Here is a 19,232-nt window from a genome sequence, read left to right as displayed (position 1 = left end):
GTCATTTTAATGACTCTGTGGTGGTATCTCACTGTATGTTTAATTTGCATTTCTCTGATAACTAAAGATTCTGAGCATCTTTGCATGTGTAATTGGCTGTTCCTATATTTCCTTTGATGAAATGTCTGTTCAGAGCTTTGGCCCATTTTAAAAATTGGGTTGTTTGTCCTGTTACTTTTGAGTTTTGAGAATTCTGTATATATTCTAGATACATTTTCAGATGTACTCATTTTAAATATTCTGTCCTAGCACAAAGTTTTTCATTTTGATGAAGTCCAGTTTATCAATTTTTTTTCCTTTGGTTGCTTGTGCTTTTGATGTCTTACCTAAGAAACTATTGCCAAATCCAGGGTCACACAGAATTATACCTATAGTTGCTCCCAAGAGTTTTATAATATTAGCTCTTATATTTAGGCCTTTGATACGCCGAATTAATTTTTGTGTGTGGTATGAGGAATGGATTCAAGTTCCTTCTACAGTCTATATAGCCTGCAGTTGTGCAGTGTTAATGACCCTAAAGTAGAGGCCCAGATGGTCAGTAGCCTGATCTCTAACTGAACAATTAGCCACTTATCCATTAATGTAGGTGTGGTTAAAAATTATTAAGATAATTATACCTAATACATTATATTTTGTATTGTAGCTTCCCTCTAGCATGCAGCCTGTGGTATAGTGAATAACTGTAAAATTGAATTGAATGGAGAAAATGATTTATTTGTTATCTAGCTTTCTGTTGTGCAAGCAGTCACATGTATTTTTACCAGGAAAAAGTTGACAGAATTTTATTTTGATGATACCATTTTATAGCCTAGATTATTTTGATACTGATTAACGGGATAAGCTGACTCTGGACACATCCTGACAACCTCTGCCAAATTTTGAAATAAACATCTGGGGAAATTCAGTTTTATATTATCTGTTCCTGCAGCTGCTCAACTTCTTCTAAGCAAAGGTCAGGGAATATAATAGGTTTTCCGATTCTTTTTAGATAAAATGTGAAAGAACAGTTCATGTGAAGGACATTGTTGCCAAATATACTTGGCAAGATTTATATATCAAATCCCAAGGGAAATGCACAAACAAAAATCCCACAGAAGTTAGGAAGGAGTAAAACCCATGAACCCTGGAACATTTTGTCACTTATTGTGCAGATTACCCTGAAACTGACACAGGCACATACCTCACGTGTTTCTGCACCAGTGGAAACTATTCACTCTAATAGAAAAGGTCCTAAATACGCTCATCGCAGAACTGAATCACTTATCTGGAAGGTGCTGATGCTCTTAGGAATGTTCCTTTGAATAGGGAGTCCTATTGTGGACCATGTCCCACTAAACTAGAGCCTAGGCCTTCTGTTTCTCTGTCCCATGACCTTATTTCTTTTGCCTCTGATTTTTGCCTCTTTTTAGAGGGAGAAAAAAGTGTTTCTGTGTGCTCTTGATCCTGTTCCCTCTAGGCTATTCCAAGCTCTTGCTCTAATAAACGTTTTGTGTGTCTTTTCATTTTAGTCAAAAATATTAAAGTGGAAGCGCTGTGCTAGTGGATGTCAAAATACCTGTCTCTTGACATGGGTCTCAGTTTTGTTACAAAGTGGTGGAAGCTTTGGAGAAACTGGGTGGAGTAGACTCTGCAGAACCAAGGAAACAAAATGGAAAAAGGGACGAGTTGATGAGTGTAGAAGGGCATAATTCTCAAAGTGGCCAGGAAGTGGGACAAATGGACTGAACAAAGGGGTGCACTTGATGGTATGGGCACCAGATAATATTGTTATCTGCCCTGGGGGGGGGCGTGGCCTGCCCTGCAACGGACCTGTGGGGGAAGGGCTGCTTTCGGAAAGGGGGGAGAAGGTTTCTGGTGCCTGTGGTGCAGGTGTGAGCGCGACCAGGCAGTGGCTCCCAGAGCCATCCCATTTCTGTCTTCACCACGATATTTATGCCCACCCTGCGTGTGACAGCACCCTGATCCCCCCCACCTTGTAATCATGCCCTTGGGGCTCCTTTTCTGGCCCATGCCCCTTTGGTATGAATAGCCCCAAGTGGCCCCCTAGTTTCTAATTCAGTGAGACTTTTGCATTTTCACTGTGGGGATCTTGTACACTGGGAGCTCACAGCTGTAGGGAGGGTTGGCACAGACTCCCCAGAAAGGTCACAGTGGGGTGATGGTAAGTTGAGTTTCTTTTGCTGCCACCATCTTTGCATCAGTGCATATACAGCACCTTGGAAGTTGGCCTTCTATCCTCACAGGGCCCTGGCTTCAAGTTGGAGCTTCAGCTGTGCTTTAAGAAGTTATTTCACTGGACTCTGTCTGGCAGCTTCTGGATGGGTTGGCATGTGATAAAAAGCCAATGGATGCCATGGTCATGGGCCCACTCCAACACCTCCTTTATTGTATAGTGGGTCCCCTGGTCAGACATGATGTTATATGGAATCCCACATTAGTGAATCAAACCTTCTGTAAGCCTTCAGCTGGTCAGTGGCAAGTTGACTGCATTGGACCCCTTCCCATTGTAGAAAGGATAACACTTCATTGTGATTGAGACACATATTTAGTCTTTCCTGCCTCTGCAAGGCCTTGGCAAGACCAGCTGGCTGGTCTCTACGATGGACAGCAGTATTGTGCATTCAGGGTTGGTTTCTGCTTCTGGCAGGTTGGACTTTCAGGGACAATACTAGGTATATGAGCCTTAGCAGGAACCCATGCTTTTGGGGCTGCATAAATTCTCTTCCTGCCACCATAGCTGCTTATCTCACATTTTGCCAGCGCTGGGGTGGCCCATGCAGAGGTTGGCTGATGTTAATTTCCAGTCATTAGATGCTCTCTGGTGGCATTTTTCTATTTTGTGCCCAGATATCCTTCTCCTTGATATTCCAACCCTATTAATTCTAGGCCCCCAGCTAGACAGCCAAACCATTTGCTGATAGCCATTCGTCCGTATATATTGGAACCTTGGGCCATTTCTCTTTCTACACAAAGTTCACAACCAATAGCATTGGCTTTTGCACCTGCATATCAAGCTGACCCATCTGTAAATAAAGCTCAGGCTTCTTCCTCCACTAGCAGCTGGTCATCAGGGATCCCCTACATGACCATAGATGTAATCTGAAGTAGAGGTACCAATATAGCAGGAATGAATGAGATGGGTCTCTGACAACCTGCTCATACAGCCTGCTTGTGCCCACTAGTCCATGCAGATCCTCCTTCCTTCCTCTGTAAATTAACTCCTTTTACTGGGAGTGCTTCCTTATCAGTACACCAGCCCCTGGCCCTCAGTCAGTACAGAAAGTCATTTGTCATGGCATAGGGTTGGCAGAGCTGCTCCCATCACGTGCTTTCTTGGGGGCCCAGGGAACCCTGGAATGGAGTGAAATGCTGTAGCCCAGGTGGCTGCTGAAGATGGCGGAGGGGCAGGTCCTGGTGCTCGATGACTGAGGCCATCTTCTGGGCCACCTGGCGGCCATCGTGGCCAGACAAGTGCTTCTGAGCCGCAAGGTTGTAGTTGTGTGCTATGAGGGCATCAACATTTTTGGCAATTTCTACAGAAACAAGTTGAAGTACCTGGTCTTCCTCCACAAGTGCATGAATACCAACCCATCCCGTGGCCCCTACCACTTCCGAGGACCCAGCCGCATCTTTTGGCAAACAGTGCGAGGCATGCTGCCGCACAAGACCAAGCAAGGCCAGGCTGCCCTGGACCACCTCAAGGTGTTTGATGGAATTCTGCCGCCCTACGACAAGAAAAAGCAGATGGTGGTTCCTGCTGCCCTCAAGGTGGTGCGCCTGAAGCCTACCCGGAAGTTTGCTTACCTGGGGCGCCTGGCTCACGAGGTTGGCTGGAAGTACCAGGCCATAACAGCCACCCTGGAGAAGAGAAAGGAGAAGGCCAAGATCTGTTACCGGAAGAAGCAGCAGCTCATGAGGCTACAGAAACAGGCCAAAAAGAATGTGGAGAAGAAAATTGATAAATACACAGGTCCTCAAGATGCGTGGACTCCTGGTCTGAGCCCAATAAAATTGTTTATTCCTCATGCTTGGCCTGGCCTGCCCTTCCTCCATCGCCTCCTGGGGCTTAGAATACTGGGAACACAGAAGGGGCTTTAGTCACTGCTGTTAATTAAGAAAGGCCTTCTTTAAAAGGTTAAAAAAAAACAACTCTAAGAGCTTTGAGGCATAATTGCCTGTGACCTACTCATTTCTGAGAGTTCTAAGAAATTGATAGTTGGAACAACTATTTCACTGTTGGCAAGAGATCTGGAAAATGATTGGAGGGGAGCCCTGTGTTGTGAATGGGGTGTGTTTAAACTTGCCTCAGGCTCGGGTGCTATACTCTGCAGATGTTAGGGTGTGAGGGTGCTGAGGGCCAAGCTTGGTGTTGTACAGAGGTTGTTCCCAGATGCATAGCCTGGGGAGTACAGCCAAGGGGTCACAGGCACTGCCCTTGTGCTTTCCCTGTATTTTGTGATCCAAAACTAATCAATTATTTTAAAGAAAAATAAAAAAGAAATGCTGTAGGTTGCTCCTGCTGCTGTGAATGTCCTAATGTGTCACAATTGCTCAAGGAAACTATTCAGATACTTAGCCTCAATAAGCACCAGTAAAGGGACGCCTGGGTGGCTCAGTTGTTGGGCGTCTGCCTTTGGCTCAGGTCAAAATCCCAGGGTCATGAGATCAAGCCTCACATCAGTCTTCATGCTCAGCAAGAGTCTGCTTGAAGATTCTCTCCCTCTACCCCTCCCCCCACTCACGCTGTCTCTCTCTCTCTCTCTAATATAATAAAATCTTTTTTAAAATACTAAGAGATTAGGGCGCTTGGGTGGCTCAGTTGGTTAAGCAACTGCCTTCGGCTCAGGTCATGATCCTGGAGTCCCGGGATCGAGTCCCACGTTGGGCTCCCTGCTCAGCGGGGAGTCTGCTTCTCCCTCTGACCCTCCCCCCGTCATGCGCTCTCTCTCTCTCTCTTTCTCATTCTCTCTCTCAAATAAATAAATAAAATCTTAAAAATAAATAAAATAAAATACTAAGAGATTAATATCCAAAGTACACGTTTCCCCCACTGTCTGAAAGTTTGCTTTACAACACTGCTTTTACAAAAGACCGACTTTAGTACCTGTTTTCACTAACTAAAAAAATCTGAAGAGCATTGTGCCTTTTACAAAATGGTAGTTGCTTCTTTGTTTTATGCCATTTCAGCTTACAAAAGGTTTCATAGGCATATTCTGCTTTTGGATAGCAGGGGAAACCTGTATATGGAGAACTCCTTAAAACTGAACAAGAAAGGGGTGCCTGGCTGGCTCAGTCAGTGGAGCATGCAACTCTTGGTCTCAGGATTATGAGTTCAAGCCCCATGTTGGGTGTAGAGGTCACTTAAAAAAAAACTTAAAAAGAAAGACTCAATAAGAAGGCAAACAACCTAATTCAAACATGCACAAAACACACTTGAATAGGCATTTCCCCACAGAAAGTATACAAATGGCCAGTAAGCACATGAAAAGATGCTCAAACTCACCTAGGGAAATACAAATGAAAACTACAGAGATACAATCTCTCACCCATTAGGATGGCTATTATACAAACAAATAAACAACAAAAACAATCAGAAAATAAGTGTTGGTGAGGATGTAGAGGAATTGGAACTCTTCTGCACTGTTGGTTGGAATGTAAAATGGTGTAGCCACTGTGAAAAACAGGATGGTGACTCTTAAAAACTTTTTGAAAATTACCATATAATCCATCAGTTCCATTTCTGGATATATACTCAAAATAATTGAAAGCAGGATCTTGAAGAGATATTTGTATACCCATGTTCATAGCAGCATTATTCTCAATAGCTAAAACATGGAAGCAACCCAAGTGTCTATTTATGGATGAATGGATAAACAACATGTGATCTGTTCATACAATGGGATGTTATTCAGCCTTAAAAATGAAGAGAATCCTGACACCTGCTACAATATGGATCAATCTTAAGGACATTAAGCCAGTCAGAAAAAGACAAGTACTGTATAATTCCACTTATATGAGGTACCTAGAATAGTCAAAATCATAGCAACAGAAAGCAGAATGGTGGTTTCAGGGGCTGAGGGGAGTTACTGTTTAATGGATATTGAGTTTCAGTTTTGCAAGATAAGAGTTATGGAGATAGATGCCACGTGGTGATGGTTGTACAACAATATTAATATACTTAGTACCACTGAATTATACACTTAAACATGTTTAAGAGTAAATTTGATGTTTTATATGTTTTACCACAATTTTAAAAATGAGAAAAAATTGAAGCTGAGAAAGTTCTCTGTTGAGGGTCCTTGGTGTCCACCACATAAACCTTCTTCTGTTCATCCTTAAATGCTTACACCAAAAGCTACTTCTGAGTATCTATTAATGCTAGATTCCTCTGTGTAATACAGAAAAAAATCCTTTCAGATTGGGATGTTAGAACTGCACCATTTCTCCCTGGCCTTATTACTGTCTTCAGTTTTATCTTGTAAAAATAAATCAAGAATCATTGACCTAATTATTAAATTTGAAAACAGGCTGTTATGTAAGCTATAGATGAAGAGAGAAACAGCATGAAAAGAGCTCTACTGACACTGAAGCCTAGTGCACTCACTTGGAGTGACAGATGAAAACTGCCCTCATCAGAATAACAACCAAGACTACAAATGTTGTGCAGAGGAAACTTACACATGAAAACTGAATTGTTTCTGACATTAGTCAGACTGAAAAAGCATCAGTTCACAGACCCCAAGTTTATGCAGAGGACCAGGAAATGAGTTTGACACCGAGTACTAAGGATCTGGGTCTGAGAGCCTGAGTTCCTGCCCCTGTCCAGCCATTCACCCAAGTTCCCTGAACCTTGTCATTAGCCAGAAACTAGAGGGGGCTGGCTGCGTGGTGCCTGAGCTTCCTTTCCACCCTCAGATTCTAGACCCTGACACCTGTCAGTAACCAGGCAGAGAACGCACTGGGTTACTGGCTCAGCAGTTCAAACCACCTGAGGCACTGAAATGGATTTGTGTTTCTTTTATAATGAGGCCCTCTTTTCTGTTCTTACCCTTTTCTACCCTATTTACCAAAACAAACATTGCCATACAAACCATGATGTAAGGAGAACCCACCCACTAGGTTTTATGTACACGCATCCCCATTTTGCTCTCAAGGGGCGCCTGGGTGGCTCAGTGGTTAAGCGTCTGCCTTCGGCTCCGGTCATGATCCCAGGGTCCTGGGATTGGGCCCCACATCGGGCTCCCTGCTCTGCGGGAAGCCTGCTTCTCCCTCTCCCACTCCCCCTGCTTGTGTTCCCTCTCTCACTGCTCTCTCTCTGTCAAATAAATAAATAAAATCTTTAAAAAAAAAGAGTTGGATTTTAAGTGGAGAATGAAAGGGGGATCAGTTGTGAAAAGTTCACCATGGGGCGTCATTTTTAATTATTACACAAATATATGAGATTGAAATGTGATGTCAAATAAAAATATTTAGTTACCAAAACAAAAGAAACAACATCTGCTCTATAATTATATATCCTTAACAATCTCTCCTTTTCCATATTCATTTCTAATATGTATTTTGTGACAGCACAGTGGCATGTAGTATATGGTTTATACATCTGTGATGTATATACATCTGTGGGGAGTGAGTGCTCAATTTTTTTTTTGACTGATTGGGGTTTGGAGACCAGGATCTACACATGAAAGTTTCCTTCCAGGGCAGCAGAATTCATTCTCCAAATGTCCATGCCTTGTGCCTATGTACTTCTTTGGGTTGCTGAAACAATGCCAACTGGTAAAATCTGGGAAGTGGTAAGAGTTAGATATCCAGAAGTATGAGTCAGGAAGAGAGGCTCTCTGTGGCATATAGAAAACTGCAGAACTACTCTATGCATGCAAAAATGAATGGCAATAGCCACCTTCAAGCACTTTGTATTTTCTACCAATTCACCTGCGGCCTCTTCACATTGATCCTTTTGATTATTCAACCTAGACTGAGCCCCAGAACATGACAACCTAACTTGTCAGGTAGAGAGAGAGGAAAAGGTTGGGAACCAATCTTTACCTAAAAGAGTTTTAATAACTGAGGCAAAGAAAAACATTTTGGAAACATTTATATAATCAACTGTAAAATTTCTGATTCAGTAGCTAATCTATGAATAAATGGATAATTGGGAGTATCTGACTAGAGACAAAAATGAGCATTAATGAAGAATTGACTCTAAATTACAGTTTCTGGCACCAGTAGATCAATGTACATAGTGTTTATTGGAAGGTAATTTTCTCTGTGATTTTCCTGGTATCCCTGAGAGGGGAAGTATAATTTTAGGTACATACTGACAAAATTTGAATACAAGTTAATTAGATTAAAGTTACAGTGTCTTTTAGAGATAAAATTGAAGGACCCTGTAGTTATTGTTTTGGCAAAGGATGCAGTGTATGGGTACTCAAACTTTATTGAAACAGAAACAAACCATGATTTATTTTATCATGTGGCACCTAATGTATCAGATGACTTATGAAAACAGTGTTTTGGTTTGATAGATGTTAGGAATTGTCTTAGTCTGTTCAGGAAGCTATAACAAAATAGCACAGACTGGGTGGCTTGTACACAGCAGACACGGATTTCTGACATTTCTGGAGCCTGGAAGTCCAAGGTCAAGTGCTAGCAGATTCCGTGTCTGGTTCACGGATGGCCATCTTCCCATTGTGCCACTGTAACATTGCATATGGTGGAAGAGGTGAGAGATCTCTCTGGGGTCTTGGGTCTCTTTTATAAGGTCACTAATCCCATTGTCTGCACACATAAACATTCAGTCTATAGCAGCGTTATATATAATTTCCAGTTTGCCTTGTTAACAGTAGAAGAGAGTGGGATGGAAGCTTTACTTCCAGCTTCCGAAAAGTGGGTTCAAAGAAGGCCCACCAAAATGAATGACGTTTTCCTTTCTTCACACAGGTTTTCTCCTACGGTGCCAAGATCTTTGCCATTCAACACATCAGTCATGTACAAAAAGACTGTGTTTGTAGAGTTTACAGATGACCTTTTCAACATTGCCAAGCCCAGGCCACCATGGATGGGTAATATAAACAATATTGACTGTTTATTATGAAACTGAGTATCTGATGTCCTAGCAAGGCTCCCCCAGTCTTGGAGCTGCAGTTGTAGAAGGCCAGGTTTCCCTTACTACCGCCTGTTGGGGAAATACACTGACACAGAATATTCTGTCTGTTTGCTGGACTCTCCTCCTCTGCTTGTTCTCTAGATGTTAGAGTGCTCTGGGTCTTGGACCTGGGTTTGTTTTATCTTCTCTTTACCTTCGATCACTAGCTGATCTTATCCAGTCCCACAATTTTAAGATATCCCTATGCCAATAACTCCCAGGTTTATATCTTCAGTTCAGGCTGCTTGCTTGATACATCCACTTAGATGTCAAATAAGCATGTAACAGGATATCAAAATGAGACATCTCCTACCTTAGAATTATTGCTGAGAATTATAGATGACAAGTACTCCCAAATTCTTTTTTTTTAAAGATTTTATTTATTTATTTATTTGACAGAGAGACAGTGAGAGAGGGAACACAAGCAGGGGGAGTGGGAGAAGGAGAAGCAGGCTTCCCGCAGAGCAGGGAGCCCGATGCGGGGCTCGATCCCAGGACCCTGGGATCATGACCTGAGCTGAAGGCAGACACTTAACGACTGAGCCAGCCAGGCACCCCAGTACTCCCAAATTCTAAAGAGAGATGGGGAGCACCTGGCTGGCTCAGTCAGTAGAGCACATGGCTCTTGATATTGTGGTTGTGAGTTCAAACGCTATGTTAGGTATAGAGATTATTTTTTTTTAAATTATAAAAGGTCAGTTTTACCCAGTTTGAAATCTTGAACTAAGAGAAAAGAAATAAATTTTATTGAGACAGAAACAAACCATGGGAGACTCTTAACAATAGAGAACAAATAGAGGGTTGATAGAGGGAGGTGGGTGGGGATGGGCTGGATCAGTGATGGGTATGAAGAAGGACACATGTTATGATAAGCACTGGATATTGTATGTAAGTGATGAATCATTGAAAATTCTCCTGAAACCAGTATATGTATGTATGTATGTATGTGTATATATATTGAGAGAGAATGAGGAAGAGGAGCAGAGAGAGAGGGAGAGAAAGAATCCCAAGCAGGCTCCACACCCAACACAGAGCATGATGCAGGGCTTAATCTCAAGACCCTGAAATCATGACCTGAACCAAAATCAAGACTCAAACATTTAACCAACTGAGCCACCCAGGCGCCCCTACTCCTGAAACCAATATTGCACTGTATGTTAACTACCTAGAATTTAAGTTAAAATTTGATGAAAAAGAAAAAGAAATGTCAGCCCTCATATGTAGGACTTATTCAGGGACTTGTTCAGGTGGTGGCCCAAAATTGGTTCTGCAACCCTCAGCCCATCTTGCACCTCAAGCCCAAATAAAAGAAGGCTAGGAACTTATGAAATAATTTAGGTTTGAGGATTTCTTTGTAAATCATTTTTGGTGATTTGTATGTTCCCCACCCAATAGTGGGAGGAAGGTTTCACCCTCATGTCAAGCTGTAGTGAGGAAGGCTTTAGGAGAACCACTTAGAAGACTTGACATAAGACCTGTGGAACTCATAAGACTATGACTAGTTCCTGCTTTTTATCTGAAAAAACTTTCAAGGTCAGAGTCTTCAGGGAGCTTCCCTTGATGGCATAATAAAGAGAGTGGGTTATAGCTGAAACTAACCGCACTACCACTGTTAGGTGTGAGATGAGGAAGGTCATAGGACAAGATTAATCTCAAGAAGACCCTGCCTGAGAGGTCTTCCTGCCAGGGCTAGGTGACCCCAATAGGAAAAGTCTAATTGTATTGCCAGAAGCAGAAACTGAGAAGAGATATACAAGTGACAGCTGGAGAGGGCATGATTGGGAAGGAGAGAGTCTCCAAAGAACTCATGTAAGTTCCCTAGGAAAGAAAGAGACAGAATTTTGGCATGCCCCACAACCAGGGACTAGCAAAGCCACATTATCACTGTTCTTTCCAAGAAAGATCTTGTCATCATGCCTCTTTATCCACCCCTGTCCTTTTCTCACTAGCTCCAAGCTTAGAGGGTCAGGAGACAGTAAGGTGAGTGGGGGAGGCGGATTTGGAGAGGAAGATGAGAAAGCTGGAGAAGGGAGGGATCCTTAAATTGCAGGAGACATCAGATGTTTGATATTAAGCTAGACTAGTATCACTGGACTAATATGATACTGCTAGTATGTGATAGTTACTGGAAAACATTGGGGATTGTTCAAAGTGCAAGAGGGGAAACTCCACATAACACAGGTTTGGTTTTTTTTTTTAAGATTTTATTTGACACACAGAGAGAGAGCACAAGCAGGGAGAGCAGGAGAGGGAGAAGCAGCTCCCCGCAGAGCAGGGAGCCCTATGCGGGGCTCGGTCCCAGGAACCTGGCATCATGACCTGAGCCAAAGGCAGACACTTAACTGACTGAGCCACCCAGGTGTCCCTCCACATAGCACATTTAAAAACTATGAAAAATAAATCTCTTTGATGTTTTTGTCCCAGTGAATCCACTTCATTCAATAAATCGTTTGTAGGCATCTTATACTTAATATGTCTATAAGTCAGAAGTCTTGATTTTCCTCTTAATTTTCTGCATCTTGGCCTGCCTACCACCCAGTTGCACAAACCCAAACCACAGGAGTCATCCCTGGCTGCTCTTGTTTTTTTTTCCTATCTCTAACATCCAATCCATCAGCAAGTCTTGTTGACTATTCATCCAAAACAAGTCCTAAGTCTGCATACTTCTTGTAAATTCCAAATTTATCCAAACTCCTGTGGCCTACAAAGTCCTACATGTTATGTTCCCTGCCTGCCTTTATAACCTTATTTTCTCTTATTCCCCTGTTCATTCACGTGTTACTCAACTATGTCAAGATTATTCCTGTCTCAGGACTTTTCCATTTGTTTTATCTGCTTTCAATGTTATTCTACTAGATATTTGCAAATCTTGCTTCTTTTCAATTAGTTAGATCTCTGCTCAAATGCCACCTCTTCAAGGATGCCCTTCCTAACCACTATATTTAAAAGATTCTGTCTCTAGCTTCATTTTCTAGCACACCACCATCTTTTATAGCATTTACAACAATCAGAATATTTCTTGTGGGGGCACCTGGGCAGCTCAGTTGGTTAGGCGTCTGCCTTTGGCTCAGGTCATAATCCCAGATTCCCAGGATTGAGTCCCATGTCAGGCTCCCCACTCAGCGGGGAGTCTGCTTCTCCCTCTGACCCTCCCCCATCTTGTGCTTTCTCATTCTCTGTCTCAAATAAATAAAAATATTTTTTAAAAAAGAATATTTCTTTATGTGCTTAATTACATTCTCCAGAATGTAGTTTCCATGATCTGTCTTCTTCACTACTGCATCTCCAGTGCCTAGGGCAGTTCCTAGAATATAGTAGGAACTCAACTATTAGTTGAATGAATGAATACATTGAATAAATTGCCAGAAATCTATCCTCAGAACAACCATGACACTGAGCTGGTGATAGCAGTTTATGCATTTATTCAGTCAATTACTACTTTTTATTAATAATCACAGGGTCATGTCTTCCCACTGTGACTTTGGCCATCACTTTTGTAATATCAGGTTTCCTGGAGTACCACTCTCAAAGTGACCTTTGGGTGGCATCTCATTCTTGCAGGTCTGCTGGGTCCTACCATCCGTGCTGAAGTTTATGACACAGTGGTCATTATACTTAAGAACATGGCTTCTCATCCTGTCAGTCTTCATGCTGTTGGTGTATCCTATTGGAAAGCTTCTGAAGGTGAGTTAAGTGCCCTCTTATTCTCCTGTCATCTTAGGGATAAAGGAGTATCGAATACAAGGTCCTACAGCTAGTGAATGGTGTACTCAGGATTCAAACCTAGGCCAATTTCGTGAAGTCAGGAGTATTGTCATTTTCATCTAAGCCCTGAAGTTTATTTTTTTTAAGATTTTATTTATTTGAGAAAGAGAGAGAGAACACACGTGCACACATGCAGGGGGAGCAGCAGAGGGAGAGGGAGAAGCAGACTCCCCGCCAAGCAAGGAGCTTGATGCGGGACTTGCTCTCAGGACACTGCGATCATGACCTGAGCTGAAGCCAGACGCTTAACTGACTGAGCCACCCAGGTGCCCCATAAGCCCTGAAGTTTAATTTGGTTCCTATTCTCCCTTGAGGAGCCAGGCCACTGATCCTAACAATTCCACTTCGTCTGCCTTCGTATGCCCAGAAAACTTCCTAGGGAGGATCAAGGCTCATGGTATGGAAGTGAAATGGATTTCATCTTCTCTTTCCTTAGATTCTGACTGTCCAGACACTTCCTCTGCTTCTCCTCCCCCCAGTTTCTAAATATGGATGCCACCACGTGATAAGAGCCACCTACCAGAAGCACAAACTGACTTTGTTAAAACAGAAACCTGTTTGGCCAGAGTCCCTACTTTACATAGCTTCTCCTTAACCTTCACAATGCAGGAAGGGAGTGAAGGGGGTACCACAATTAACTATGATATTTTCCAGATAGATTATGGCATATATAGATCAAGAAGATTCAAGCAAATCATTAATAAACTATTAGAGCACGTGCCCTATGTTGACTAATTTCTCATTCTGAAATTGGAAAGTCTTAATTTTTTGAGTTGTACTCATGAGATCAGGGCAGACCTGAGTTGGGGAAGATGACAGGTGAGGGCAGGTAGTATAGGGGGAAAGCCTAGCAGGCTATTCCCATGAGGATTATCTACTTGGGAGCTTCCAGAATGAATCTAGGAGCATTTTAAAAAGGTCAGGGGTCCCACCATTCTGCAGCTCAGGGCTGAGCATAGGGATGATTCTTTTGCACCCTAAGCCTGGAATATTACTTAGTCATAAAAAAGAATGAAATTTTTCCATTCACAACAATATGAATGGACTTAGGGGGTATTATGCTAACTAAGTGAAATAAGTCAGAGAAAAACAAATACTATATGATTTCACTTATATGTGAAATCTATCTTTTAAAGACTTATTTATTTTAGTGGGGGAAGGGCAAAGGGAGAGGGAGAGAGAGAATCTCAAGCAGACTCCCTGCTGAGTGTGGAGCCCAGCACAGGGCTTGAATCCACAATCCTGAGATCACGACCTGAGCTGAAACCAAGATTTCAGACGCTTAACCAACTGCACAATCCAGGTGCCCCTCACTTTGCCAAATCTTAATCTGTGGAAGTTTGTAACTGCTTTGACCAATAGTGTAGGGCAGAAGTGATGTCCTGTGACTTCTGACACTGTGTTGTCAAAGAACCTGCTGCTTCTGTCTTATTTGTGGGAACATTCATTCTTGGAGTGCTGAAATGCCATGTAGGAAGCCTGACTCCCCAAGATCCGCACGAGGAAACCCAAGCCAAATAGGCTGTGTGTAAGTGCGCTGAATCCAGTTTTCAAGTCACCCCCATCCAGCTACTAGATGTGTGAGTGAGAATTCAGAACTCAGCTGAAGCCCTGGATATGTTGAAGCAGAGAAGCCATCTTTCCTGTGCTCTGTCTCAGTTCCTGACCCACGGACACAGGGAGGATCATACAGTGGTGATTGTTTTACACCGCTACATTTGGGGTAGTTATTTTTGCAGACTTCTCAACAGGAAGCTCTGTGATTTACTCTTCAACTTTTCTCTTTTCCTTGTATATCTCAAGCCCAAAAGCACTTGACAGAACTTTGATTGGCTCAAGGGATAATCACAAAATGACTTCCTTTCAGAAGTGGATTTTTGTTGATTCATTATACTCCTGAGGATATCTTCCATGTAAAAGGCACATTGAAATCAGACAGACTCCCTGAACTCTCAAATGTCACAACTGTGCTATTCCTCATATAATAGAAAGTGAAAATTACACAGAACACCTTCTGTTTAGAATATTTGCAGGTAGCTGGTGTATAAGCTGAGATAAGACTCTGATGGAGGCAGAGATCTTCCAAAGATAATACGCATTAATAGATAGTAGACTTTAAGGGCCGTGCACAATACTTTTTTCCAGGTACCACCTACTTTAGCTGGTGTTCACAAATCACTTCTGTCTTCATTGAAGAATAGACTGTTATTAGCAACCTGAGCAGCCCCAAAATCTCATTTTCTCACTACCCATTCCAACAGGTATTCATTCTCATTAGAATCTACTATTCACTGGCCTCCTTGATCTCCATTCTATTCACTTGGCTAAATCACTATCCTGGTTAAAGCTGTTCTCCACCTACTTTACTAGCAACCAAGTGAACAGCCATAGTTGATGCAAAACCACACGAAATTGTATCACTAAGTTCACAATACCTCACCTCAGTACTGTCCCTCTCCCCAAGACACATTCTTGGCCTCTCATCAAACCTCCCACACCTCTTTCCCAGCCTACTATTAGGCAAAAGGATGTTCATTTCTTAATGAAATCCTTCAAACAAAGAAAGGTACAGAAAATAATATAGCACACAAACATGTAACCATCACCTCACTTTGCCAAATCTTATTTTTTTTTAAGATTTCTTTTTTTTTTAAAGATTTATTTATTTTTATTTTGGGAGAGTGAGAATGAGAGAGAGAGAGAGAGAGTACATGAGAGGGGGGAGGATTAGAGGGAGAAGCAGGCTCCTCGCTGAGCAGGGAGCCCGATTTCATCCATTCATTTGACAGAGCGATCACAAGTAGACAGAGAGGCAGGCGGGGGGGTGGGGAAGCAGGCTCCCTGCTGAGCAGAAAGCCTGATGCGGGGCTCAATTGCTGAGACCATGACCCAAGCCGAAGGCAGACGCCCAACTGACTGAGCCACCCAGGTGCCCCTATTTTTTTTCTTTAAAGATTTATTGATTTATTAGAGAGCACAGAGCCCAACATGGGACTTGATCCCACAACCCTGAGATCATGACCTGAGCCGAAACAAAGAGTTGGACACTTAACCAACTGCACCACCCAGATGCCCCTTACTTTGCCAAATCTTAATATTTTGCCATTGGGACACCTGGGTGGCTCAGTCGTTAAGAGTCTGCCTTCAGCTCAGGTCATGATCCCAGGGTCCTGGGAACGAGCCCTACATCGGGCTCCCTGCTCAGCAGGAAGCCTGCTTCTCCCTCTCCCACTTCCCCTGCTTGTGTTCCCTCTCTCACTGTGTCTCTCTCTCTCTGTCAAATAAATAAATAAAATCTTTTAAAATTAAAAAAAAATAAAAATATTTTGCCATCTTTAAGAAATTAAACATTATACAGTTGAATCCCTTTATGTATCCCTTCTGATTCCCTTCCTCCCTATCCAAATGTATCTACTACCTAGAATTTAATATCAGTCCATGATCACACACACACTCCTTCCCCAGGTGCCAACTCAGGTTTTTAAAAATGTCTACCACTCTCTGCCAAGGTGTCGGTCTGATGTTGCTTCTGGATGAAGCCAGTAGTACCTAGTGCACACTAAAGAGGGTGTCCCTATACCCCAGGGAGGCTGACTTCAGAGTGGGGACTACCCACCTGTACTTTGGAGGTAGCCTTTGGCTGCTGAAAGTTTGTAGTAAAAGTATAGACAGAGTAGGGGCAGTGCAAGGGTCTCTTGTACTGCTCTGTTGGAGAGGTCCCTCTCTAAGAAGTATAGATGTTATGGGATAAGGTATAAATGAAGAGCCTCCTGAACGCTTTGGGCTGCTCTGGAACTCCAGAGACCATTATAAAGCCAGGAAGTTATAGTGAAGTTTCTAGAAAAATGTTTCAATAGAAGTATAAGGCATTATGTCAGTGCCTTTAAATAGTTTCTATTTCTGTCCACTGAAATGACCTAGAAGCAAAGATACTTCATTAACAATGAACACATATAGTGCTCAATTTAGAATCGAGGTATTAATCCAGGGGTTAATTTTAACATCACTAAGCATGAGACAGCCAGAAAATATCTGCCCCGATGTGATCTGCTCCTCCAGAGAAGAACCAAGTTAAAAACATTTTTAAAAAGGGCCACCTGGGTTGCTCAGTTGGTTAAGTATCAGATGCTAGATTTTGGCTCAGATCATGATCTCAGGGTCACGAGATCAAACTCTGTGTCAGGCTCCGTGCTGGGTGTGGAGTCTGCTTAAGATTCTCTTTCTCCCCCTCCCTCTGCCCCTACCCTGCCACTCCCCCTCTAAAAAAACATTTTTAAAAATCTCTGTATCTCATCTTTCCATGACCATTACTCATTAGAGAGTCTGAGACAAAGTACATAACCAATGTATGTCTGTTGAGTTGAATTGATGTGAACTAGGTAAAAAGATGCAATGATGGAAGCAGTATTATTGGTTAGAATCTGGAGGTCACAGTGAGAACCACTCAACCCCTCATGCTTGCATTAGTGGTCTACAACTTCTCTGGAATATATGAAGCTGTTTGATAGTCTTCCAAATTAAGTTGCAGAAAGTCTATTTCTTTCTACTGATAGAATCTACTGATAACAATGAACTTGCTATGTTTCCTTGAGTGAACAATGGGTATGGAAAGGACAATTTTATCCCTTCTTGCTTAGGTGCTGAATATGAGGATCAGACCAGCCAAAAGGAGAAGGAAGATGATAAAGTCATTCCTGGTGAAAGCCATACCTATGTCTGGCAGGTCCTGAAAGAGAACGGTCCAATGGCCTCTGATCCACCATGTCTCACCTACTCATATTTTTCTCATGTGGACCTGGTGAAAGACCTGAATTCAGGCCTCATTGGAGCCCTGCTGGTTTGCAAAGAAGGTAAGTGTGAGAAAGGGTAGGACTCAAATCAAATAAGCATGGAAGTATAAACATCTGGGTCAATTATTAAAGCATTGTGTTCTTCCAAACCTCCAAAGGAGGTTTCTTTTCCCTAGCAACATGCCCATGGAAAGAAAATACTACATTCAGTGGGCTATCTCAGTAGTACCTTTTGTAAATTTTGTGTTAAGTTCCCTGAAAGCTTTCTGGAGATAAACACATCCAACTGTGTCATCTGTATCTCAAAAGCATTTAAAAATTGGAGAAAAGCAGGGTGCCTAGGTGGCTCAGTCAGTTAAGTCCAACTATTGATTTTAGCTCAGGTCTTAATCTCAGGGTTGTGAATTCAAGCCCCACATTGGGCTCTGCATTGGGCTCTGCACTGGGTGTGGAGCCTACTTTAAAAAAAAATAGGAGAAAAGCGAACATTTATAACTGTTATTCTAAAAATCATCTTAAATTTAATTAAACCTGGGGCACCTGGGTGGCTCAGTCCAGATCCCATTATCCTGGGATTGAGCCCCACATCGGGCTACCTGCTCAGCAGGGGACCTGCTTCTCCATCTCCCTCTGCTGTTCCTCCTGCTTGTGCTCACTCTCTATCAAATAAATAAATAAAATCTTTAAAAAAAAAAAAAAACAGCAGTATCAGATCCCTGGCCAGACTGGAGACCTTATATGAGCCACTCTACCTCTCAGAATGACAGCTGGATCTGCAGTCCTCTTGCAGCCCACTGTCTGAGGATTTCTAATGAGGCTGTAGTCAAATAGTGCTGGAGCCAAGGTCATCCCGAATGAAACTTTATTCACATGTCTGGCACGTGGGCTTGGAAACTCAAATAGCTGGAGCTTTCCACAGGGTCTTTTCAGCATGGGAGCTACAGGGTAGCCAGAAGTTTTTTTCCTTTTAAATGGACTCTATTTTTAGAGTAGTTTAGGTTTACAGAAAAATTGAGCAGAAAGTACAGAGAATTCCCAAATACCACCTGTCCACCACCCACACACAGCCTGCCCCACTATCAACATCCTGCACCAGAGTGGTATGGCTGTTACAATTGGTGAACCTACACTGACATATCATTATCAACCAAAGTCCATACTTTACATGAGGGTTCACTCTTGTTGGTTTGCAGTCTACAGGTTTGGACAAATATAGAATGACATGTATCCACCATTATAGTATCATACAAAATAGTTTCACTATTCTAAAAATCCTCTGTGTCCCCACCTATTCATCCTTTCCTGTCCCACCCCCTAGCAACCACTGATTTTTTAAATTGTCTCCATAGTTTTGCCTTTTCCAAAATGTGAAATAGTTGAAATTATACAGTATGTAGCCTTTTTATATTGGCTTCTTCCAGTTAGTAATATGCATTTAGGTTTCCTCCATGTCTTCTCATGGCTTGATAGCTTTTTTCTTTTTTTTTTTAAGATTTTATTTATTTATTTGACAGAGAGAGACACAGCGAGAG

General features: G+C 42.4%; 1 protein-coding gene and 1 pseudogene across 8 annotated transcripts in view; both read left to right on the top strand.

Moving 5' to 3' along the window:
• F8 (coagulation factor VIII) overlaps window positions 1-19,232 on the top strand; it is a 146,750-nt gene that overhangs the window by 11,470 nt on the left and 116,048 nt on the right. For all 8 annotated transcript variants that reach the window (XM_073889659.1, XM_025862821.2, XM_073889660.1 and 5 more), the window contains 3 exons: window positions 8,941-9,062; window positions 12,707-12,829; window positions 17,548-17,760. In XM_073889659.1, the coding sequence (XP_073745760.1) occupies window positions 8,941-9,062; window positions 12,707-12,829; window positions 17,548-17,760 (458 nt within the window). The remainder of the gene's footprint in view (window positions 1-8,940; window positions 9,063-12,706; window positions 12,830-17,547; window positions 17,761-19,232) is intronic.
• Window positions 2,566-4,000, top strand: LOC112816342 (large ribosomal subunit protein uL13 pseudogene; annotated as a pseudogene).

Source organism: Callorhinus ursinus, unplaced genomic scaffold (assembly GCF_003265705.2).
Source record: "Callorhinus ursinus isolate GAN/ISIS: 27379988/994484 unplaced genomic scaffold, GSC_fseal_2.0 scaffold112, whole genome shotgun sequence".
Lineage (NCBI taxonomy): Eukaryota > Metazoa > Chordata > Mammalia > Carnivora > Otariidae > Callorhinus > Callorhinus ursinus.
This window is presented reverse-complemented; position numbering and strand designations above follow the sequence as displayed.